The following is a 23428-nucleotide window of genomic DNA, read 5'->3' on the forward strand; positions in this document are numbered from 1 at the left end:
GTGGGCTGTCTTTAGGATCTGCTAGACTCTTGTGGGCTGTCACTTCCTCACAGAAAATCACAGAGTTTTATCCAGGGCAGGAGGTCTCAGAGAAAGCCCTCTACGTCTGTGATACAGACGTGACTCGAGCAGGCGCCCTGGCTCCCATCCCGCACCAGCTCCTGCCTAGCGAGAGCGTCCGCTGACACTCACTGCTGTTGGCCCAGCGCTGTGCACGCGACCCATCATCTCTCATTGTAGCCCTGTGGAGTCGGACCACTGTCCCTTTCTGCAAATGAGGGTGCTGAGGCAGGCTGGGAGGTCTTTTCGAGAAGCAGTGTAGGCCACTCTCAAACCGTGCTCCACACTGGCTCTAAAACCCAGGTCCTGAACGAGAAAACATTAGGTAAACACACACATCATATTCCTATTGTCAGAGGGATTGTTCTGCAGACCTCTCTGACTCAGTTTTATCTGAAGCACTTGTCCTGGTGCTTCAGGGAACAGCCAGTGCACACAGAGCCTGAGCACCCAGTGGGACGGGGTTGTTGCACCTGGGCCTCAGTCCTCTCTCCGGTGGCCCAGGGTGGGCAGATGGCAGGTGGGAAGGACCACCTTCCCTCCAGCCTGGCCTCTCCCCACACAGGCCCAGAACCGCGGCAAGAGGATGCAGGAGGGCGCACACATCAACCGCTCCCTACTGGCCCTGGGCAACTGCATCAACGCGCTCAGCGAGAAGGGCGGCGGCCGGGCACAGTATGTGAACTTCCGGGACAGCAAACTCACGCGCCTGCTGAAGGTACGAGCCCCGAGCCGGGTGTGAGTGTGTGTGCATGTGTGTATGCACGCGTTGTGCGCATGCGTGCGTGCATTACAAGCAGTGTGTGCGTGAGTGTGCGTCCATGCATTGTGGTGCATGTATGTGTATGCCTTGCACACGTGCGCAATGCATCCTATATGCGTACATGTGTGCATGCATGTGTGCTTCGTGCACAGCACATGCATGTGTGCATATGTGTGCATGCGGGTGTGCACACGTGCATGTGTGTGCATGCGGGTGTGCACACGTGCATGTGTGTGTGTGCTGCTCCTGTGGCTGGCTGCATCTTCAGGATTTACCTGACTGGTTTGAGGCCCCGACCTGGGTCCTTAGGGTCCTTTCAGGAACTTCTGAAGGAAGAAATCATGGTAGAAACCATTGCTAGTCACTGCCTGACTACCCCCACCATCCCTCTGAGTGTGGCCTAGCCCATGCTTGCATATTCCTAGGACAGGGAGCTCACTACCTAACCGAGGCTGCCCACCCACTGCAGATGGTCTGACTGAGGAGATGCCCCTTTCTACTGGGCTGAGCGCTGTCACCTCTCTTCTACAGCAGGGCAGGCTCTGATAAACAAAGCAAGGAAGGAATGTCCCTGCACATTTGGCCTCTTGGTCTAATCTGCCCACATAAGAGCGGAAGTCAGGTCGGGTGGGCCTGGAAGGGGTCCCACCCCTCCGTGAGCGTCCCCACCCCGAGCACTGAGCCCTTGGTCTCTTCTCAGGGTTTGGCCAGTGGGCGATGGGTGGCAGCACCGGGTAGGTAGGGGTCTATTCACATCACCCAGCTTGTGCCCCCCACTGACAGGATGCCCTAGGAGGGAACAGCCGGACGGTGATGGTCGCCCACATCAGCCCAGCCAGCACGCACTTCGAGGAGTCACGGACCACCCTGCTGTACGCCTACAGAGCCAAGAACATCAAGACCAGGGTGCGCCGCCCGCCCGTCCCCGCACGTGCTCTCCCACACAGCGCTCCCTCCGGCTGGTCCGGGAGGGTCCTGGCTTGTCCCTTCCTGGCATGCCTTGGCTTGTGGCTCCTCCCTCCTTACAGGGCTCGCTCGTGTCTCGGTGCCTATTTTCTCCCTGATGAGGATGCTGGCATTGGGCTCAGCGCCCTCTCCAGCCCCTCGTCCAGGAGGACCTTGTCTCCGTAGCCTCCATCATATCTGCAAAGACCCTTTCTCCAGACAAGGCCCCACCCACAGGGTCCAGGGTTTTAGGACATGGGCTATCTCTGTGCCTGGCATGCTGTAAACTCTCCATGTGACAGTGAACTTCGTTCTCAACGACCTTCTCCTCGGGAGGTGGGTCCAGCCACCACCCCATTTTACAGACCAGGCACAGAGAGAAAGCAGCGTCTCCAACCTTCTGCAGCCAGAGCGGAGCGGGCTCGGGGGCCCGGCGTGCACACCTAGGGCTGCTGCACCGGTCTGTCTACACCACTGGGCCCGGTCGAAGCCTTCTTCTCTTGAGGCTGAGAACTCGGTGAAGTAATTGCACGTCAGCCACTTAGCACGCCAGTGACTGGCGGTCGACATGTGACAAGTGCTATTCTATTGTTATTGTCATCTGTCCACAAATGCGACGAGCCCTCTGCATTGCCCAGCTCTGAGCTGGGCTCCATGGTAAAACTTAAAGGATGGAGCCTCTGTTCTCCCCCAAACCCTGAGCTTAGCAGTGGGGAGAGGCAGCTATGAAACTGGATCTCACACAAATAAATACACCATTTCCCGCTGTAGTAAGTGCTCTGAATGAGGGCCACAGGGTGCTGGAAGAGAGGACAGCTGAGATGACCAAATCCAGAGGGCCTCCTGCTGAGGGGGACCGGGCTGCGCTAGGAAGCAAGCCCCGAGCAATGAGAGGAGCACTTCGCCCAGTGTAGCAGTGTGAACCTCCACATCTGCCAGAAACATGGGCCCCTGTGCTCAAGGAGGTCGTGTCACTGGAGAGCCCCGAAGTGCCACGAATGGGGATGGACACACAGGCCGTCCCTCCCACGGACCACTATGCAGCTGCTACAGAGATTGGGGTGGAACCTCCTGTGCAGATGGCCAGCCCCCAAGATACACTGGCGGATGGGAAAAAGCAAATGCAAGAATAGTAGCTACAGTCTGATATAAATTACATAAAACCCCAGTGCCAACCCCACACTGAAGGAGCTCCCCGTGTGTGCCTGGGGGCACATACACGTACAAACCCACATGGTGAAGGGCCGGGCAGGCCTGCATCGGAACCACAGCGGTGGGCACCCACGGTGGAGCACAAAAACGTCACTACAGTCCAGCTCCACACCAAAAAAGCTTTGATGGGTCGTTCGAATTTTTTATTGTGGCCAAATATGTACAACGTACAATGCATCAGTTTAAGCACATACGGTTCAGGGGCAGCAAGCACATCCACGCTGCTGTGCAGCCGTCACCACCACCCCTCCGGAACGTCCCATCTTCCCAAACGGAGACTGTCCTCATCAAACCCCACCCCGTCCTCAGCCCTGGGCATCTGCCCTTCCCTTCCTGTGTGTGCACCTCACTCCTCTAGGTCCTCATACACGTGCAGTCACACGGTGCGTGCCCTTCTGTGAGCGGTTATCTCCTTCAGCGCACTGTCCCCAGGTCCATCCGTCCTTTCTAAGGCTGACTAGTGCTAATTCGAATTTCCGTGGCAGGTGTCTGGGTGTTTCTGGTGTAGCCAGGTCGCTGTCGGGCGTGTCCTTGTGCGGCGGCCCCTCTGGCCTGACCGTGGCCCGTGTCCCGCCCACGCAGGTCAAGCGCAACCTGCTGAGCGTGTCCTACCACATCGCCCAGTACACGGACGTCATCTCCAACCTGCGTGGGAAGATCGAGCGCCTTAAGTCCAAAATCGAGAGGCAGGAGCAGGAGAAGAAAAGAGAGCCTGGCGTCCGGGACACACGAGGTAGAGCCCGGCGCGGGCCTGGGGCCGCCGGGGGCCGCGAGCGCCAGGAGCAGACAGGCCCCTTGCTAGCGCATGGAGAGGCCGTGGCGGGGAAGGAGGCTGGAGGGTTGGCGGCCAGGGCATGGGTCCGTCGTGACGGGAGGCCAGTGTGACCAGAGGCCCGTGCGCCGGGAGCGCCTCGAGGTCTGCGGCTGTCGGCCGTCAGGGGAGCGAGGCTGAGGCCGCTCCATGCTCGTCTCCCCTCCGCTGATGTGTGGGCGAAGGGCTCTCCCTGGCCGGGGTTCGCCTGACGAACATGACAGGAGTCGAGGCGTTGAGGGGGGAGGCCAGGGAGACTTCAGTGGTCAGCTGTGACCTCCAAGTGAAGGGGGGCTGCAGACATCTGTGGAAGGACAAAGAACAGCATAGCCAGCTGGCGAGGGACCCCATGCCCTCTCCCCCACCCCCACGCGCCCCCCAGTCCTACTGCCGGACTCACACTCCAGGCAGAAAGGTCGGCACGATCCCTCCAAAAACGAGTTTTCACAAAAACGTCACTACAGTCCAGCTCCACACCAAAAACATGCTACCAGTAATCTGTTCACGGCATCAGCCAGCCAGTCAGTGTTCGAATTCCCAGAACCTCAGCGGCACCGTGCACCTCTCCCGGACGCTTGTGACGTTTCTGAACGGGGGTCCCGGCGTGGTCTGCGCCTGGCGTGTGGCCCACAGATCTTTCAAGTCTTTTCTCCCGCAGGCCTCCCCGCCCTCTTTTTCCTGTCCACCCATTTGTCGCTGTGGCAGGGCTTCGGCTTTCTCAGGGCCAAGTAACATTTCATCATGCGGTGTCCGTGTCGTGTATTCTGTGCGATGTTCTTCACTCATCCACCTGTGGGCACCTGGGTCGTTTCCATGTCTTGGCTGTTGTGAACAGCACTGCATGAACATGGGGAGTGGACAGCGCCTCAATACCGATTTCAGTCCCTTGGATAAATACCCAGAAGTCCAACTGCTGGGTCGTACCAAGCTCTATCTTTAACTTTTTGAGGAAGCTCCATACTGTTCTCACAGCGGCTGCACCACTGACGCTCCCAGCCACAGTGCACGGGCTCCCTCCACGTCCCACCGCCCTTGTCATCTCTTGTCTTTTTGATGACAGCCACTCTGACAGATGCGAGGAGGCATCTCATTGTGGTTTTGACTTGCATTTCCTTGATGTTGAGCACCTTTCTTTGCTGGCCATTTATTTGTATGTCTTCTTTAGAAAATGTCTCTTAAGGTCCTTTGTCCATTTTTTACATTGGATTATTATTATTTTTTCTATTGAGTTATATGAGTTCCTTGGACACTTTGGATATTAGCAGATATAAGATTTGCAAATATTTTCTCCCACCCATCCATCATCCATCACCACCCACCCACACACATGTGTGGAGCTCCTCCTTGGGCCACACGCCATTATGGCAGGCAAACATGGAACTCAGCCCCAGCTTAGGTGGCTCTGCTCTCAGTACGGCTGGCTCTTTGGCTGCCCCCAGGCACGATGCCCACCCAGGAGACAGAAGAGGACAGCCACCTGCAGATGGACAGGATCCGGGCCGAGCTGGTCGGGGCCTTCAAGGAGCAGCTGGAGATGAGGCGCAGCCTGGTGGAGCTGGAGAATGCCAACGTGGAGCTGCATATCGACGCATCTCGCCACCTGCTGGCCATCGCAGAGTGAGTGCGTCCTCACGGGGCAGGCGACCAACGGGGACCACTGGACCGGTGGGGCCGGTGGCGGGAGCTCCCTTTTTTGCTACTGTCCAGCCTCCCTCTGTTGCCTGCAGGACCTCTGGCCCAATCCCGCCCCTGCCGCTTGGCTGGACCCAGGGGAGAAGGCCTCCAGGTGCCTCGGACCGCCCTCATAGGCTCCGAGGGGCCGCAGGTTTGCCCGAGGCAGTGCTTCCGCTGGCCAGGGCTCCTGCGCTGCTCCACACACACTCCCTGTCCATCCCACTGTGAACAGGCTGACCCTGTGCAGAGGGCCTGGCCACCGGGTTCGCCATCCAGACGGGGATGTGCGTGAGGGCCGCAGGGCTGTCAGCTCCACTGGGACAGCAGGCCCCACCGGCTGCCCGGACAAGCTGGAAGGCACAACCGCCCGTGCGGGGGGCCGGCGCACAGTGCTGCGGTTCCAGCCTGTTCTCCCCCGCCCCCACTCTCCCTCCCCTCCCTCATTTCCTTCCAGTTTTTGTTCATACCTTTTGTTTTTTACAAATATAGAAGAGGTCGTAAAGAAGACCCAGTTCTGCCCCGTTTTTATGCCCATGCCTGCAAGGAGACCAGCTGGCACCAGTAGGGACTCTGGGATGGAAGTGCCAGGACCCCAAGACTGGGCACAGCTTGCACTCTGACCCCTGACCCCTCTGTCATGGCTGCAGTTGGGAGCGGGAGAAGACCCAGCACCATACCCAGGACAGGACACCCGAGGGGGACGAGGAGCAGATGGTGGCCGACACAGACATGGACACGAGCAAGTCCACAGAGCCGCACGAGGTGGCCCTGGCCAGAGAGGAGGTCAACATGCTGTTAGCCGAGCAGCGGAAAACTGTGGCCCTCAAGGTGGGGAGAGCGACGGGCATGTCCCTGTCACACACCGGCGATGACTGTCACTGGCGCTTACCAATCACTGCTGGGGCCCTGGGCCATCTCACAACAGCCCACGCCACAGGCCCAATCACTCTTCCCTAGATGGGAGACCGAGCCACAGGGGGGATTGGACACGTCCCAAGTCCCCGGGAGCAGGAGCAGACCTGGGCCCTGGTGCGTCTGACTGCAGAGTCCACGTCCCTGCATGTTAGGGTCGTGGCTGCACTCGGGGCTGCAGAGCCGGTGCAGGGCAGAGACCCCTGGGGACAGAGGAGGCAGAGGCTGTGGCACCATTATGTCCACTGTGGATGGGCAGCAGGCCCCTCTGCCTGGACGGCCCAGGCTCCAGCTCGCAGAGGCCCTTGGCAGTGACCCGCCACGTGCGAGCAAGCCCGCCCCTCGGCCGGGCACTTTCCACCAACGTCTCCATTAGTTCCGCGAGTCTGGTCTTGGGCGTGTGACATGAGGACAGGGACATGGCCGACTCCAGGGTCCTCTCTGGACAGTGGCGTCTTCTTACACTGTCGTCTCTTGAGAAGAGCGAGGTGTTTATGTAACAGCTAGTCGTACAATGGTCCCATGGGGACTGCGGGGAAGCTGCTGGGCCGCGGGCTGCGCCCAGAGCACTGGTTAGATGTCTGCAGGCAAGCGGAGAAAGCGTTTGGGGAGGCCATGCTGCTGAAGGCAGGCAGCGTTTATTTCCCGGAAAAGCCGTGGAAAAAAGCCAAACCAAGATCCTAGTACCGCCGCCTCTGCTGCCGCAGATTGGAGATATGTGATCCCACCTCCAATGTGAGGAACAGCCTTGTGCTCAGACAGACAGTGTGCCCTGGCAGAGAGCGTGACCTGCAGGAGCCGAGTGTGGGTGATGAGATGCAGTGTAGCACGTAAATGCGAGTCTATTAATTAGTCAATCAATCAATCAATCAATCACTCAAAACAAGTCAACATTTTAAGGGTGCAGCTCAATGTCGGGCCCTGGGGACTGAAAGATGAACAGGAGCCTCTGCGACTCAGGCTCACAACCCATGGAAAAACACAAGCACAACTACAGCTCAGTGTGGGAGCTTGGTGTAGACGCAGGAACTGGCTTTTGGGGAGCTGGATGAGGGGCTGCGCTCTGGTGACTGCCAGAAGGAGGGGAGCAAGGTGGGCCCCTCTCGGTCCCAGAGGGTGGAGACGTGAAGGCTGGAGCGCGTGCCTGTGGCTGCTGACCTGAGCCTGGCACGGCCCCGGGGACGAGCGTGCTGGGCTGCTGTGGGCAGCGCCACGGGGGCCTGGAGGCAGTCATGTGCTGTGGTGGTCAGTTGGTGTCAGTCAGCTTGGCTGGGCTCTCATGGCTGGTGATTCAGTCAAACACTGGTCTGTAGGTGTGGCTAACATCTACAGTCACTCCACTGTAAGTAAAGATGACCTAGATGGTGGGTGGGCCTCAACCAATCAGTTGAAAGGCTTACCAGCAAAACATGTTTCCTAGTAATTTTGCCTCAGGACTGCAGTGGCAGCCCCTGCCTGGGTGTCCAGCCTGCTGGCGGCCCTGCGGACCTCTGACTTGCCAGCCCATAGTCCCGTGAGCCATTTTTTTAAAGTATATCTTTTTGTGAGCATGTATGTGTATAGGCACACGCACAAACGTCCATTAATGCATGTATTTGTGTCGTGTGTGTGCACACATGCACACACATATGCAAATATGCACGAATATGTTACTCTTTCCTACTGCTTCTGTCTCGGGAGCCCTGACTGACACACAGGGCAGGTTGCAGGCCACAGGCGGGTCTCACGGAGCTCCTAGCTGGCTTCCTGTGGCAGGAGCAACCCCCTACGGAGCTGGACAAGTGGGGCCTCATGTCTCCTGCTCCTGCTTTTGGTGTGGAGCCAGGGCCTCGGCTGTAGACAGGAGTCTGTGATGTGCCCTGTGGGGACAGAAGTGGCGTGTGAAGTCTCTGTAGTGTGGACACGGGCAGCGCTGGCTTCCCATGGCAGACGCACTATGGGGCGCCCTGGGATCACGTCCGAAATAGTGTTTTGGTAGAAGATTCGAGGCTTTCCTGTAGTGAGGCCGACAGATAGGAGATGACTCACAGAAAAGACAGTTTGTCCTCACAGTTGACAAGAGGAGGGGACACGCCATGCCACTCAGAGCCACACGGGGGAGCACCAGGGACAGGAACAGATATGAATCTTCACCGTGGGAGGAACGGGCGAGGCAGGGTGAGCAGGCTCAGGACCCGCTGATGTGGGCGGCTGCAGCGGGCTGTGCGGCCTGGGTCTGCCCTGCTCGTCTGGTCCCTAGGTGAGAGGGCAGGTGGCCAGTGGCCGGGCTGTGAGCCCACCAAGGAGGGGTGGGCAGGCTCCGGCAGGGGGTTTGCGTCTGAAAGGGGCGCTCCTGGCGAGCGGTTCGGTCTCGAGGCTTCGGCTGACCCTGGAGGGGCAGTCCCAGCGCCCAGATGCCTGGGCACCAGAACATAGAGAAGAAAAGGCTAGGTGAATGCAGAGTGCTGCCATACGTGCTCAGAGCCGATCACCGCGTGTGTCCGCGAGTTCAGTGTGCAAACCTGAGCCCGTAGGAATGAGTGGGCGTGGGAGCAGAGACCCCGGGCCTCTGCCCTGAGCTCCTGGCCTGTCTGCTAGGCAGAGCTGGAGCAGCGCCTGGCCTGCGCCAAGAAGAAGGCCTCGCAGCTGGAGGAGCTGCTGCCCGCGCAGGCCATCAGCGAGGACCAGAGGGAGGTGCTGCGGCTGCTGTGCAGGGTGCACGAGCTGGAGGTGGAGAACACCGAGCTGCAGGCCAGCAGCCTGCGCAGGAAGAACCTGCTGTGCCAGAAGGACTTCGTCATCCAGGGCTTCCACCAGCACCGGCTGCTGGGCGAGCGCATCATCCGGGGCCAGCGGCAGCTGATTCAGGGTGAGGCCCGCCCCCGCCCCTTGGCTGGAAGGGTCCTTTCTGTGGGCTCCGGGAAGGGAGTGGGCAGTGCAGGGGTCAAAAAGTCCCAGTCCCTGTGACACTCCAGCCTGCTCCCTCCTCCCGCCCCGCTGCTCCCAGTCACCGGCATACCCTGCGGGCCCGCGAGCCTGGGTCTTAACCGTGTTTTCCACTAACAGGAGCGCGCCGCGCACACCGTTCCGTCCTTTGCCCTCTCTCACTTACCTGTGTCTCCCGGGAAGGGCTCTGTGAGCGTGCAGTGACACCTGCAGAGGCAGTCCAGTCTGTGAACCATCTCCGCTGGTGACTGCTTAGGTTTCCTGCAGCCTCATGGTCCCACGACCCGCCGTCTGTCAGGCCCCGGGCACAGCGGGCACCCGCTGCCGTGGGCAGCGTGCAGGCCCCGCCCCTCCCCCCAGCTCCCGCCCCGGACCCCTCCTGTGCTGACACTCTGTGCTGACTGACGGAGTTTGAGGCTGATAGAAAAGTTGCAGGACTGCAAAGAATTCCTCCAGGTTCCAAGTGTTAACATTTTTCATTTTTGCTTCACATTTCTGTCTCTCTCGAAACGTTTTTTGATACTCGTTAGGGCTTCAGGGCATATTTGCTAAAACAAGGGTGTTCTATTCCACGAACACGGACAGTAACATGGACCGAGGCTTCAGTCCAGGTGTGTGCATGTCTGCATGTGAGCACATGTGCCCGTGTCTGTACACGCGTGACAGCATTTCCGAGCTTGGTGTGCTCAGATCATCATCATCATATTTTTATCGTCCACACTCATTAAAGTTTTCCTTGAGGAGGCATCTCACAGTTCCTTTCATCATGAAAAAAGCATATCATTTTTAAAAAGCTATAACAACATTACAGAATGTTTTAGAAAAGAAAACAGTTTACTTATAACCCAGCTACCTTTCCACTCCCTGCCTATGCGCAGTCAAGTGTCGCCAGAGCTGTAATTATGCCATCTTTCAGTTTCTTAACGTTTTTTAAACTGAGGTAAAAGTTGCATAACGAAATTCAGCGTTTTAGCCATCGTAAAGAGCACCCCGGTGCCTTCCCAGAGCTGCCGCCATCGTCTCTACCGCCACAGGAGCTCTGGGAACCCGCAGAGCACCCCACTTTCCCTCCGTCCAGCCCTTGATGACCACTAATTGGCTCTCTGTCGCTAAGGGTCTTCTCGTTCTGACCTTTCATGTAAACGGAATCAGGGAAAGGTCACAACATGTGACCTTCTGTGACCAGCTTCTCTGGTTCAGCGTGATGTGTTCGGGGTTCTTCTGTGCCCCCCTCTTCGTGGCTGAGTATTGTCCCATCGCTACCTCGCACCTCGTGTCCACTCACCGGCTGTCAGCGGCTGGGCTGGTTCCGCCTTTGGGACGTTGTGCACAGCTGCTGTGAGCATACGCTTTTGGGCACGCTTTTGTTTGAACACCTGTTTTCAGCTCTTTTGGGTGGACCTGAGACATATTTCTTTAACTTTTAAACTTAATGTTATTCATGCTGTCGGTGGTTAGTGCTGCTTTATGCCAAAAAGACAACACGTGACGTGACAGCACAGTCACCGGCTGGGGAGAAACATAAAGGGGCGACCACAGGAGCCCCCCCAGAGAAGTACAGGTCACAGCACTTGCCTTCCAGCGGTGACAGGGGAGTCTGCCCTTACCCTGCCCCTTTCTCCCCTCCGCTCCCGCAGACAGCGGCATCCGGGTGCCTGCCCCGCTGGACGAGTGCTACGGCCTGTACTCGCGCGAGCTGGGCGGCGGCTCGCTGAACCGCCTGCTGCTGCTGCACTCCGTCGTGGCCAGCTCGCTGCAGGTGAGTCCTCCGGGCTCCAGCCGGGGCCCAGCGCCCCGCGAACCAGGAGCCAGACGCACCCGCGTGCTGGGCGGCTGAGCATGGCCCTGGGCTTGGCCGAGGAGGGCACTGCTGGGCTGAGTGATGGCCAGAGCCCTGGCCGCTGCTGAAACTCACTCCCCGTGGGGTGGGAAGCCTGAGCGTGACCTTGGTGACGGGAAAAGCGTCTTCTGCAGCCCTCGGCCAAATACCTGCAGTTTTAAGTCTCTTGTCTTTGTCTCGTTGGTTCTCCACGGGTGGCTCCAGGCTCCTGTGCCGATGGCGTCGGAGGCTCATTCTGGGGACTCCCTAGGGAAGGAGGCCGGGACGGAGGCCTCTGTGTCCATTATGTAGACAGAGGCTGTCGTCACAACGGGGCCTGGTGTCCCCAGCCTTCTTGGGAGAAGAAAGGAGAATCCTCGAGGTGTCAGCCAGAGGGGCGGGGCTGTGTCCAGGGTGTGTTCTGAGGGGCCAGGTCCACGCGCACCTGGTCGCTGTAACGAGGCCCCAGGTGCTGACGTTGTCTGTGCTCTGGAGGCCGGGCCGCGTGGTCCAGACAGAGGGCGGCCTCTGCCACCGCCGGGACTTCGCCTCCTCGCCCGTGGCTCCCCTGCTCGTGGCGTCGCTGCTGGGCGTTCCTCCTCGGCTCTTTCCCACGCGTGTCTGCCCTGAAAAGACCCCTTTTCTAAAGTTTGTGTCGGGGTCCCTGAGACACCCGCAGGTTAATTCGCCAGAAGGACCCACAGAACTCAGAAAAGCTGTCATGCAAACTGGGGCTCTGTCCCCATGGAACACTGACCCCGCGTCCTCACCCAGCCCAGAGCGCCCTCCCTCCACTTCCTGTCTCTGTGACTCTGGCTCCTCTAGGGACCTCGGGCAAGTGGGATCACAGTGTGTGCCCTTTCGTGACTGTCTTAGTTCACTCAGCACAGTCCTCCAGGCCCGCCCGCGCTGTGGCAGGTGTCAGAGTCCCCTTTCTGAGGCTGAGTGACATATTTTGCGTATCATCCATCTGTCAGTGGACACCGGGCTGACTTCCTCCCCTTGGCTACTGTGACCAATGCAGGTGTGAGCGTGGGGTGCACGTACCTGTTTGAGCTGCTGCTGTCACTTCTTTCTGGCATAGACCCCTGAGGGGACCTGCTGGGACATGTGGTGACTGTTTGACTCTGTGAGGACCTGCCAGCCCGTGAGGGTGCTCTGACAGCAGGCGGCTCCCCTGTGCCCGCTTTGCTCAGGGGCCGAGGCCCGCCCTGCGGCCCTCGGCACTCACCTTGCCCAGAGCCCCTTTCTGTCTGAGATGAAGGCGCAGCCTCCCCACTGGGCAGCTTCGTTCGCATGGTGGCCAGGAGGAAAGGGACTCGCTGGTGGTCCCCCAGGGACCTACACTGTGGACACAGCTTGCCTGTGTCCACGGTCCATGCAGCCCCCGTCAGCATCTCTGTCTGGTCCCAGGACGGCTGTGTTGTGAACATATGTCCACCACCTGAGGACCCCAGCCGAGACCAGCCAGACGACAGGAAGGGCCTCCCGTGGGGCGCCCACTTCCAGTTGCCGCCGATGCTGCTGGAGCCAGACAGGTAGGGGGCTCGCCCTGTCCTGGCCACACACCGCTGGGCCATGTTCTGGGTGAGGCTGTGGGAGCTGGAGGCTGGCCTCAGCGCCTGCGTCTCCGCTCGTGAGGGACGTCCGGTGTCCCCTTCCTTGCAGGGATGTTCTGGGAAGGATAAGCACGTCCGCGGAGGAGCTTCTTGCGTGGAGCCGGGCTGGGGGGTTCGGTGGAGGGGGAGCATTTTCACGCTGCGCGTGTCTCCTGTTCCCTGTCAGCTTGACTCCCGCCTCGGCGCCCTCTCCCCATCGCTCCTCTGTTGTACTTTTCGTTTACTTTTGGTATTTCCAACATGCCGAAGCTCAGACAAGTAAATCGAACACGCGCACACTCAGCCCTCGGTTGAATAGCTCACGTTTTGCCCGTTTGCGTCAGCGTCGGCATCGGCTCAGGCCGCTATACAAAGCACCACGCACCAGGGGCCTGGACAACAGAAACTTATTTTCTCACGGTTCTGGGGGCTGGACCTTCAGACTCTGGCCCTGGCAGGGTGAGTTCTGGGGCGGCCTCTCCTCCCGGCTGGCACGGTGCAGAGAGAGTTTCCTCCGCTTCTCACAGGCCACAGTCCTACCGGGTTAGGGCCCCACCCTCGCAACCTCATTAAACCACACTCACCTCCTAGAGACTGTCTCCAGACACTGTCACCCTGGGGGTTAGGGCTGCGACACATGAACTTTGGTGGGGGACACGATTCAGTGCCTCCCCCGTGGGGCTGCAAGTGCCTGATGTGGCACACAGAGCAATGCATAGCGACAACCCGAAGGCGAGGGGTGGCGGAAGGAAGCCGGTTCCTGCCTCTCGTTCACGCGGGGCTCAGGGCAGGAGCCTCCGCCTGCGGGCGTCGCGTGGCCCTGCCCCGCTGACAGCGCCCGAGGCCTTGCCAGCCGGCGCTTGCTCACGCACCTCAGGGGCCTGGCGCCTCCAGCAGCCCCCCCCCCCCCCCCCCCCCCCGCTGCTGCAGGTCGTTGCTCTCGAGCAGAGGGGACGAGCCCCAGGCTGCTCGTCGGGGAGCCTGGGTCTGACACCCGATGCTCTGTCCTCACTGTCACTGGTGGCCTCACCGGATGGAGGCTGTTAGAGAGGCAGCCTTGTCTTCACAGTAGATCAGTGGGACCGTGGACGGTCACAGCTAAGAAGTGGTCGGCAGCCCCTTCCCCTCCAACAGCCAACATCTTCCACACGTGGTGCAAACTCACGTGGCTCTGTCCCATCGCCACCTCCTTGCTGCGCCTCCGTGGGCCAGGCTGGTCCCCGCCCGGGGCTTCCCACCTGCCGCCGCCCTGCCTGGAACGCTCTTCCCCCAGGGTGTGGCATGGCCCTTTCAACCTCGTTCTTCACGCCTCAGCCTAGATGTTCCCTCCTGCTCTGTCTCCACTCCAGCTGGTCTAAGGCCGGCTGGGCGTCCCGCCCTTCGGCTCTGCCTCTAACACCCAGAGCTGGCGTCGGATCCCAGCAGTTAGGGCCTGTCGTCCACAAAGCTGCCGCCACACCAGGGGCCAGCTGCCAGTGGAGCCCCCAGGCCATCCGCACTCTGTCCAGAGGCTACGACTTTGAGAGTTCACGCGGATGACTCAGCTCACCGAAAATGTGGTGTTCGGGGTTCCATTTTTACTATAAAGCACAGGGTTGGACCAGGTCTGGAAGGGCCTGGGAGGCGGATTCTCTGTCCTTTCCCCATGGGGGTGGGCAGTCGGCACCAGGAGCACTTTGCCAACAGGAAGCTCCACTGAGCCTCAGCACCCAGAGATTTTGCCGGGGTGTCATTACGCAGGTGTGATTGCCGACTTCACTGGCGTGTGACTGGCCTTGGTCTCCAGCCTGGCCTTGGGTCCCCTCCCAGAGGTCAGGCTGACCCAAAGTTCTGCCCTCTAACCACCTGGTTGGTCTTTCTCGGGAGCAGCCCGGCCCTGACACTACCGCTAGTCGTCAGCATAGCAAAGACATTTCTGTCACTCGGGATATCACAAGGGTGGTGGAAGGCCAGGACTGGGGACAAAGACAAGATATGGCCTTTCCGATGTCACACCTCCAGAGCGCGATCTGTCCCGACCGCCCTGCTTAAGGCCGGCTCCATCTGCTCACGGCCCTGTTTCCTGCACAGCGAGTGTCGCAGCCTGTGCTGCCGGCCACACGTCCGCGTGTTGCTTTGGTGTGTTCCCCCATCGGAATGCAGGTGTGGTCCAGGCAGGGCCCCGTCCTCCATGAGCCGACGCACACCTGGCTCCAGGTTCAGAACGGGCCCAGACAGGTGGCTGCACGAGGGAGGGGTGTGTGCACCCAACTTGGCCTCCAACACGGCGGCGTGTCGAAGGCCCCTCGCCCTGACGCAGGCCGCAGCGGCTGCAGGTTCTGGCTGTGGATCCCCCGGCCACAGCAGAAGACCGAAAGGCCCTGCAGTGGCTCTGCTGATGCCTCCATGTTCCTCCACAGTGAGGGTCACAAGTCATCGAAGGCCACACCCTCAAAAAAGCCAGGAAATGAGGATTTGCTCCTGCGGCCGCCACCCCTCCGCATCCTGCTGACGCCGCCAGCTCAGAAGGTGGGTGTGAGCGGTGCCAGCCAGGGCCTGGCTCCAGGGTGGTGCCCTTTCCCAACAGGGTCGCAGGGCCCATCGGAGCTGTGCTGGGACAGAAGCTTCTAGAAAGAGGACTCTCCTTAGGTAGCCACCACAACGGCCATCAGCATCGGGGTGACGATGCCGAGGGTACCCCTGCCCGTGGGCGACGGCCTGCCCGTGCTGAGGTGCTGGGCAGCCCCCATCCATGACGCTGGAGCTGGCGCAGAAGCATGCAGACCCCTCAGTGAGGCCTGAGTACGGCGCCGCCCCACGGGACATCCTAGGCTGGGGACTGGCTGCTTCACGCACCTTTCCTGGCCCTTGTCCCCCTCCCAAAGCAGCCTTTCCCTTCAGATACGCTACGGCCTTGAGTCACTGTCCCTGGTCTGCTCCTGGGGGCCCAGCCTGGAGCCGGATGTCTGACCGCCTGCTGGTTTCCTGCAGGAGCCAAGCTCCCTGAGCCTGAAGGGCCTGTTCTCCAAGCTGGGCTCCCCAGCTGGCCTGCAGTTGGGCAGCCCGAGGCAGGCGGCAGAGGCCCTCAAGGAGATGGCCGTGAGCACCAAGAGCATTGCCCTCATTGCGGCCACCCGGCGCTCCAAGGCACAGGACCGTGAGGCGGGCAGCCACCGCTCTCCCCACCACCCTCCCGAGGGGCGCAGGGGCCCGAGCCCAGCCGACGGAGGGTGGCCCTGCACCAGCTGCAGCAGGGGGAGCTCCGTGGAGAGGAAGGCCAGGATGGGGCGCTCACCCGCCCTCACGCAGAGCCTGCAGCAGGTGGGTGGACGTTGGTCCTGGTGGTCCAGTCCCAGGGGTCCAGCAGGTGGCAGAGGGAAGGCGTGGCAGACAGAGGGCCCTAGACACCAGGGGGCGGAGGAGGGCCCTCCCGGGCCGCTTCCCACCCCTCGCTGGTCTGTCTCAGGTGCGTCGCGGTGTGGGTGCGGTTTCTGGTCTGGCGCGTCTCTCAACACTGTCTCGCACGTTTTCTCGTACTTGCGTCAGAAAGGGGCATTGCTTGGTTTGGGAACACCTCAGGCGAACGACACTTGCGTGAGAGGCGGGTTGTTCAGCGCTAACCACCACGAGCTGCTTCGCCTCCCGCTGCGACTGGCACCGGGCGGGCACGCGCCGGCCCCCATGAGCATCTGCGGAGGACAGCCAGCCACACACGACGCCGCTCACGGCCACTTTGTGGTTTTCTGTTCCCCGTTAAATGGCCACGTAGGTTGTCCTTGCTCTGTGACCGTTACACATAATGCTTCAGTATTTTTTATCCTGAGTCACTTTCTTGGGATATTGGAAAATGTTGACCTATGGAAAAGTCTCAGCAACATTTAATCAAAAATCAGAGAGCTCACAGCAGAGTGTCGCATCGATCACAGTGGTCAAGATTATGTTTGCCTGGGCAGGAGCGGGTTCCACGCAGGCTGGGCCCCTGTGGAGTGGCCTTTACTTTGTGGGATTTCCTCTCCCTGTGAGCCTGATTGCACAAACCAGACTGAGGGGGAGTGAGCAGGCTGCTCCCTTGGCTGTCGGCTAAGGACCAGGCCGTGCCTCTGCTGGTCGCACCGTGGGGTCGCGACTCAACTGAAAGTGCCCTATTGACGACAGCAGAGCTAAAGATAGGACACTGGTCAGAAGGTGGTGCGGTAGTCGGGGTTCTCCAGAGAAACAGAACCAATAGGGTGTATGTGTCAGTGTAGGGCAGGGTAGGGGAGAGAGGAAAGAGAGATTAATTTATTATAAGGAATTGGCTCACGTGATTCTGGAGGCTGATAAACCCCAGATCTGTAGTTGGCAAGCTGGAGACCCGGGAGAGCCAATGTTTCTGTTCAAGTCTAAAGACAGGAAAAAAACAATGTCCCAGTTCTAGGCAGCCCAGGCAGGAATCACAGCAGGGTCACTTTGGGTTCTAATCAGGCCTTCAACTGATTAGATGAGGCCCACCCCGCCAGCTCAGGAGGTGGATGTGAGCGGTGCCAGCCAGGGCCTGGCTCCGGGGTGGTGCCCCTTCCCAGCAGGGTCGCAGGGCCCATCGGAGCTGCGCTGGGACAGTAGGGAGGGCAGTGTGCTCTACTCAATCAGTGTATTTAAATATGAACTGTCACAGTGGGTGTGCATGAGAACTGCACCCTGGGAGATCGGTGGAGACAGAAAGCCCAGAGAGCACCCTTCCTTCCTTCCTTCCTTCCTTCCTTCCTTCCTTCCTTCCTTCCTTCCTTCCTTCCTTCCTTCCTTCATCTTCGGGGTTCAGGGAGAATGTTACCACTGATCCTGCCTGTTTTGTTCACCGTGATACCCCGTGTGCCTACAGCAGTCTGGTATGCAGTAGGCATTCAAGCAGTGCTTGACTTCAGCTCAAAATGACCTGAACATTTCATTCCTTCCCTACCTGCTCCCTACACCCTGCCCTGCTCTGTGATTTTTCCCTGCAGGCAATTGAGAAACTTCAGCCCCCCTCTCTGGGGCATCTGGATGACAGCCAGACACCCCTCGCTCCCCGTCAGCTGTCAAAGTCGTCAGCAAGGAGGCGCTCTCCTGCTGTCCCTGGCACCTCCAAGACACAACCCAGCCTCATTTTCCATGCAGGTATGGGAATCGAAAAGGAAAACTGCATGCTGGGTGTTTTCCTGGGTCTTTGGACTCTGCCCCGCCCCATCTCAATGGTCAGTCTTTGGAGAGTGTGACAGTTTGGGCTGTCATCTGTTGTCTGCTCCTTGGTGAGTGAGTTTCAGGTTTGTAGGGCAGTGAGTGGGCCAAAGCGTCTGGCTTCATGAAGAGGGACATTTACAGTTTTGCTTCTGGCCTGCCTGACACTGCAGCAGAGTTTAGAACAATGACCACAGCTGTGCACACTCGGTCGGCGGCCTTGACCCTTATGGCTTCTTTCAGCATAGCTTTGAATCCTGGCTCCTGTGGCTGTTGTTCTTACAAAAATAATATATGCTCATTGTGAAAACTTTGGGAAACAGGTAACGTTATAGAAAAGAAACACTTGTGCACCATCCCCCCCCCCGCCCCCGATGTAGTCACAGCAAGATGGCTTTCTCACTAGGGACGACCAGTGACATGAGTGTCTGCCTGTTGCAGGGTACTGGGGTTGTGTACAGTTCATCATGGTTGTCAAAGGAGACTGTCAGGCGTAGGTCTCATGGGTGGCCACCAGCGGCAACCTGCCTGCAGTGGGGGTACAGAAGTTGGGACCAGGCGTTTAGAAAGGCTTGTGGCACTTTGACGGTGCCACACCTTCTGATCAATGGCATGGATTCTGTATGTTTTAAAGTTTTCGTTTAGCCTTTCCAGTGATGTATTTTTGCTATATTTATAAAAGTGTCAGTCCAATAGACTGGGAAAAACAGACAAGCAAGCTAGTCCTCACCATAGATAGTAGAGATCGTTAGCCTGTATCGCTGGCTATGTAATAATAGCTCACATTTATTTAGCACTTACTGTATGCTAGGCTGTCGATCCATGTGTCCTCACGATAGTTCCATGAGGTAAGAAATGACTCTTGTCCCCGTTACACAGGTGAGTAAACTGAGGCATAGAGAGGTTAAGGAACTCGCCCAAGGTCACGCAGCTGCAAGTGGCAGAGCCGGGTAGGTCGGCTCCAGGTCCCTAGCTCTTACCCACTTCCGATGTACTTTCACGTCTGGTTTCATTAGAGGATGTATTCTCAGTGGGCCGAAGGTCAAGTGCATTCCAGGACAGCGGGAGCAGTGTACACAGCCATCGCTGTCCTGCTGGTGGGCGTGCACCTTGGCGCAACCTTACTCTTAGCAAGATTTCAACAGCTTTCAGAAATCTTGATCTTGAGGACAAAATTCAGATTTATTTGTGATTTCTCAATTCAGCTACTGTAGTTGCTCGGAATAACGTAGGTCTGCATTGAAACTTTAAAAACTTAACACACTTTAAAAAACACTTAAAGAGTTCTTTATTCTCTTGGGATTTGCTGCTTCAAAAGTTTTTATTTTTTCTGTTTGCATGCTCGCAGAACGAGCAGTCACACAGAGCGTAGAGCGTTAGAGGTGGGGGCTTCAGGGGACAGGGCTTGGGTTTGTTCTTAGCACCTCTCCTCCCTGCTGGCAGGCAGGTGGCCTCAGTGCCGGGCTCCAGATCCTGGGTAGGGAGCCCTGAGGTGCCTAGGAAATAGCTGTGGTGTGCGGGGGCCACCGCTCGGCTCAGGAGGTGACTTGCCACTGCGTCACCGGAAGGCTCAAGCCTCCTTGACCACCCTCACAGCCCCAGCCACGGAAGCTCCTCTAGTGATAAGCCCCTTGGAATATGTCTGTGCAGATGACGGAGAAAGGAGTTGGCATTCCCCGACGTTTTGTTTTGAAATTCCCAACACGCACAGAAGCGGAGGGGGAGCGTGAGTGGCTCAGGGTAGCTGGCAGCCACTCGCCCCCTCCTACACCATTGGCCCTCTGCCCATTTTGTTTGTTTTTTTGCTTCTGTGGAGCTGTTCCAAAAAAAAAAAATGCCATGTCATTTCCCCCACAAACGTTTCAGGAGCTCTAACAGCTTACGTGGCATAGCTAGAAAAACTAAGAGCAAGTCCGTAATATCTAATGCCCAGTCACGTACAAGAAAAATCAGCCTTTTTAAGATGAAAGGAATGGATTGGGAGTGGCCCCTGCCGTTGGCCAGAGAGGGTCACATGTCTTCACTGGAACCGGGGTGAGCCCTGGCCCGTGGGAGGCTCTGAGCCCTCCCTCCTTTGTGGGCTCCGGGAAAAGGCTGGACCCTCTTCCCTCAACTGTGTCTGCAGAGGGTCCCCACGGGGGCAGAGGCTCCCACCTCTACGACTGTGTGTCCCTGTGTTATCAGTCACAGCATAGTAGAGTCGACGGTCCTTCAAGACCAGGAGACCCCTGGTCCGAAAGCGTAAGCTGAATTCGGGAGCGTGGAAGCAGCGTCTCCGGGGTCATTATGCACATGGCCGGCACCACGTGTCCCTCCCACGGTACCGGCTGCCCCTGCTTGGAGAAAGAACACAGCTATACTTGGCAGGTGTGCAGTGAGGGCCTGCAGGTAACTGGGCTGGACCAGGTGTCCCCCTTCTCTGGCTGGGGGCCAGGCAAGTCTGTGCTGCAAACAGACGCCCCAGGGAGCCCCAGGGTCGCGCCCTGAGGCATCTGCAGAGGCTGGCCCCAAAGGCCGCTTGGGCCCTGGTCATGCAGTTCAGCCTGGCTGCTGGCCCGCAGCTTCGCGCAGTGGTGTTGCTGGGCCCACCAGCATGCCCTGGCGTGTGTCCTGTCTGGATGTGTGGTTTCGAGCGCTGCCCCGGGGCCTCCAAGAGGAGGGGCACAGCCATTGCTGAGCAGGCCAGTGTGCCAGGGTGCAGGAGTCAACGTGCGGCCTCGTTTACCACCCACGACAGCCGTGTCAGACAGGCGCCCACCTCACAGAACGAGAGACGAGGGGTGGAGAGACAGGGGCCTGCCCAGGGTCCCTGGGCCTGTGGGTGGCAGCGCAGGCCTGCCGACTTGAGTCTCCACAAAAGCTCCTGCGGCTTTGTGCCCGCCCCCGCGCTCCCCTATCTCCTTTCGGGAGGTGAGACCATTCCAGAATCCTCTGAAAGGGGGTTGACTTCCATGAAGTGAGGGGCGCCCCCCAGGAAGTAGTAGCCACCACATTCACATCTGGAGCAGAATAGAACATTCGTATCTGAAGCATAGATTGGACACTGGCAGCCCCCAGACCAGACCCAAGCCAGCCCCAGTCCGGCTGACCTTTCGAAATAATGTGGCAAGTCAGACAGTGCAGAAACGGCAAAGGTCCAGCTTCTCCGGAGGAAGCCTGGAGACGCTGGCCGCCCCCCTCCCGGCCTCCAGAGCTGACTCAGTTGCCAACGCTTGTCGGCGAGGGCCCCCGTCAGCCCCGGCCACAGCACATGTCCCTGCACTCCCATCCCGGTCATCGTTTCCCTCCCCTTCCCCGCTTCTGGTCCATGAACAGGGACCTCTGTTAGTCCCAGTCACCAAGTCCCACTGTGTGCCCAGGGCTCCAAGCAGCACCTGTCACAGAGTTGATGCTCAGTAAGTAACAGAGAGTGGATGGGTGGACGGACGGACGGATGAATGAATGAGTGGTCTCCCTGTCACTGAGGCCCAGGGTCCAGTGCTGGGGACTGTGGGACTTGCTGAGTACATTTCATAGTCGCTCGGAGAGAATTCACTGAGCACCTACTGCGTGCGCGCATACTCCTGGGCCCCTGAGAGACGGCATTCCACAAACGAGAACTTCCTCCTGTGCAGCTGACTTTTCACTGGGGGAGATGGACGGATCCATCTGCAGCGTGTCGGTCATGGCAAGTGGTGGGTGAGAACAAGCCAGGCAGAGAGGACGGAAGGTGGGGACAGTGTGATTCTCGCTCGGGCACTCAGGGGGCCTCTCTGCGGGGTGAACAAGGAGCAGAGGCCCCTCCGGGGGAGAGACCCACCTGTCTCGCCAGCATGCCTCCCCGGCGTCCTCCTCTGATGACATCGTTGGATTCGTCACGCTTTTCATGCCACGCAGTGGCCAGCTAAGAGCTAGGAGGGACGGAAGAAAGGGGGACAGGAGGGGCATAGTTGCCGGAGGAGGGAGAAGCCAGAGGTAGGGAAAGGCCCAGAAGAGCCCAGGGGCTGACGTCGAAACTGTTCCCCTAGCCGGGCCGTGGGGTACAGACGAGGTCACCAGTGAGCGCGCAGCACGTGGCAGGTGCCCTATCTGCCGCGTCGACTTCTGCGTACCTGGCTTGTTCCCGAGATTCACTGGGTGGCCCTCCGCTGTCACATTCTCCTCCCTCTGGCCTCACTGTTGGATGAGAGCTCGGCCCACGTGCCCGAGGTCAGCCTCAGCTTCCCCAGCGCGGCCTGGCAGAGCAGCGCCAGCCCCAGCAGGGCTCCCCTCCTGCCCGGGGGCGTCCAGGACGTCTGAGGTCAGTGCTGCCTCTCCCCGCCCTGGGCCCCCGCCCCCCCGAGTGCCCATGCCACCTCCCTGGGAATGAGTCAGGGCAGGGGCAGCACACGCATCGGCCTCAGACATGGCCACTCGCTAGGCGCGCCTTGTCTGCGTTCAGTAGCCACACATGGCTGGTGGCTGCTTAACTGGACAGCACAGGTCCAGAATGTGGCCAAAGCCACACCACCCGGCTCTGTCGTCCAAAACCAAATTTGCTTGTTTGCTTCGATTTGTAATAACGTCTGGCCAGAGTGCTCCCAGGCACGCGGTACTAAATTTTCCCATTCACCAGCCGTTCATGAAAGTGCGCTTCTAGGGTGCCAGGGGCCAAGGCGGACTCGGGAGCATGGTTCCAGGCTGGGGAGGCAGAGTCCCACAGGGCCCAGAGGTGGCCATGGCACGCAAGGGGAAGGAAGAGGGCGAGACCCCATGTGGGTGTGGCCCGGGTCTGGCGGGCAGCATTGGCCAGCATCGGGCAGTCACACCGTGCGGGCAGCTGGCCAGCCCGTCTGCTGGGACTCTGGCTTTGCTTGACCACAGACTGAAGTCCACCCTCGCCCCTAGGGTCTGCAGACAGCCGAGGCCGGCGCCACAGCCCACTGCCCCCCAGCAACCCTCGTAAGCACCAGCTTGGCAGTGCCAAGAAGCCCAGAAGACCAAAGTGAAGACGGTGGTCGGTGGGGATGGCCGCAGGCGGAGGCAGGTGAAGCCAGGGGAAGGGCGGAGAGGCTGACTGGGGCACTTTTGGGGGCAGCTCACCCCAGCTTCCTGTAGCCCATCTTGCTGGCTACGCTCAGGAGGGCCGCCTGTAGAGTGTCGGAGCGCTTGCAAGGACCCCTCGCGGGACACTCGGGCCCTTGTGGTGACTCCCAACCACGGCTCTTCCCAGGGCCCTGCACTGCCTGGTTTCTGCTCCCGACAAGGCTCCCTGTGGGCTGGGACACCAGGCCATCGCCTCCAGCCTAGGCCCAGGCCAAGGGCGCCACTGGGGACACTGAACGGCCACTGTCAAGAGGAGGGGAAGGGTTGATTCCAAGTCCATTTACTAGTCTGGGCTCCCCAGGAAAGCAGAAGCACTAGGGTACGTGTGTGTGCATACGTGTACACACACCTCTGTGTGTACATGTGTGTCTGCATACCTGTGTGCACGCATGTCTCTGCATGCGCATGCATGTGTGTGTATATCTGTATGTGTGGATATGTGTGTTCATGTCTCCGTACATCTGTGTCTCTGT

General features: G+C 59.2%; 1 protein-coding gene across 5 annotated transcripts in view; it reads left to right on the forward strand.

Moving 5' to 3' along the window:
• Positions 1 to 23428, forward strand: part of LOC120616252 (kinesin-like protein KIF19) — a 39516-nt gene that overhangs the window by 10931 nt on the left and 5157 nt on the right. The window contains exons 7-18 of one of the 5 annotated variants that reach the window (XM_039879631.1): positions 626 to 778; positions 1607 to 1729; positions 3563 to 3713; positions 5231 to 5408; positions 6113 to 6293; positions 8955 to 9225; positions 10940 to 11061; positions 12535 to 12659; positions 15119 to 15227; positions 15690 to 16019; positions 17678 to 17831; positions 22758 to 22896. In XM_039879631.1, the coding sequence (XP_039735565.1) occupies positions 626 to 778; positions 1607 to 1729; positions 3563 to 3713; positions 5231 to 5408; positions 6113 to 6293; positions 8955 to 9225; positions 10940 to 11061; positions 12535 to 12659; positions 15119 to 15227; positions 15690 to 16019; positions 17678 to 17831; positions 22758 to 22858 (1998 nt within the window). In that variant the 3' untranslated portion in view covers positions 22859 to 22896. Of the gene's footprint in view, positions 1 to 625; positions 779 to 1606; positions 1730 to 3562; positions 3714 to 5230; positions 5409 to 6112; positions 6294 to 8954; positions 9226 to 10939; positions 11062 to 12534; positions 12660 to 15118; positions 15228 to 15689; positions 16020 to 17677; positions 17832 to 22757; positions 23348 to 23428 lie in introns of those variants that run through there. The other 4 variants (XM_039879641.1, XM_039879620.1, XM_039879654.1 and 1 more) reach the window with 4 other exon arrangements.

The sequence above is a fragment of the Pteropus medius genome, unplaced genomic scaffold (genome assembly GCF_902729225.1).
Source record: "Pteropus medius unplaced genomic scaffold, Ma_sr-lr_union100, whole genome shotgun sequence".
NCBI classification, from domain to species: Eukaryota; Metazoa; Chordata; class Mammalia; order Chiroptera; family Pteropodidae; genus Pteropus; species Pteropus medius.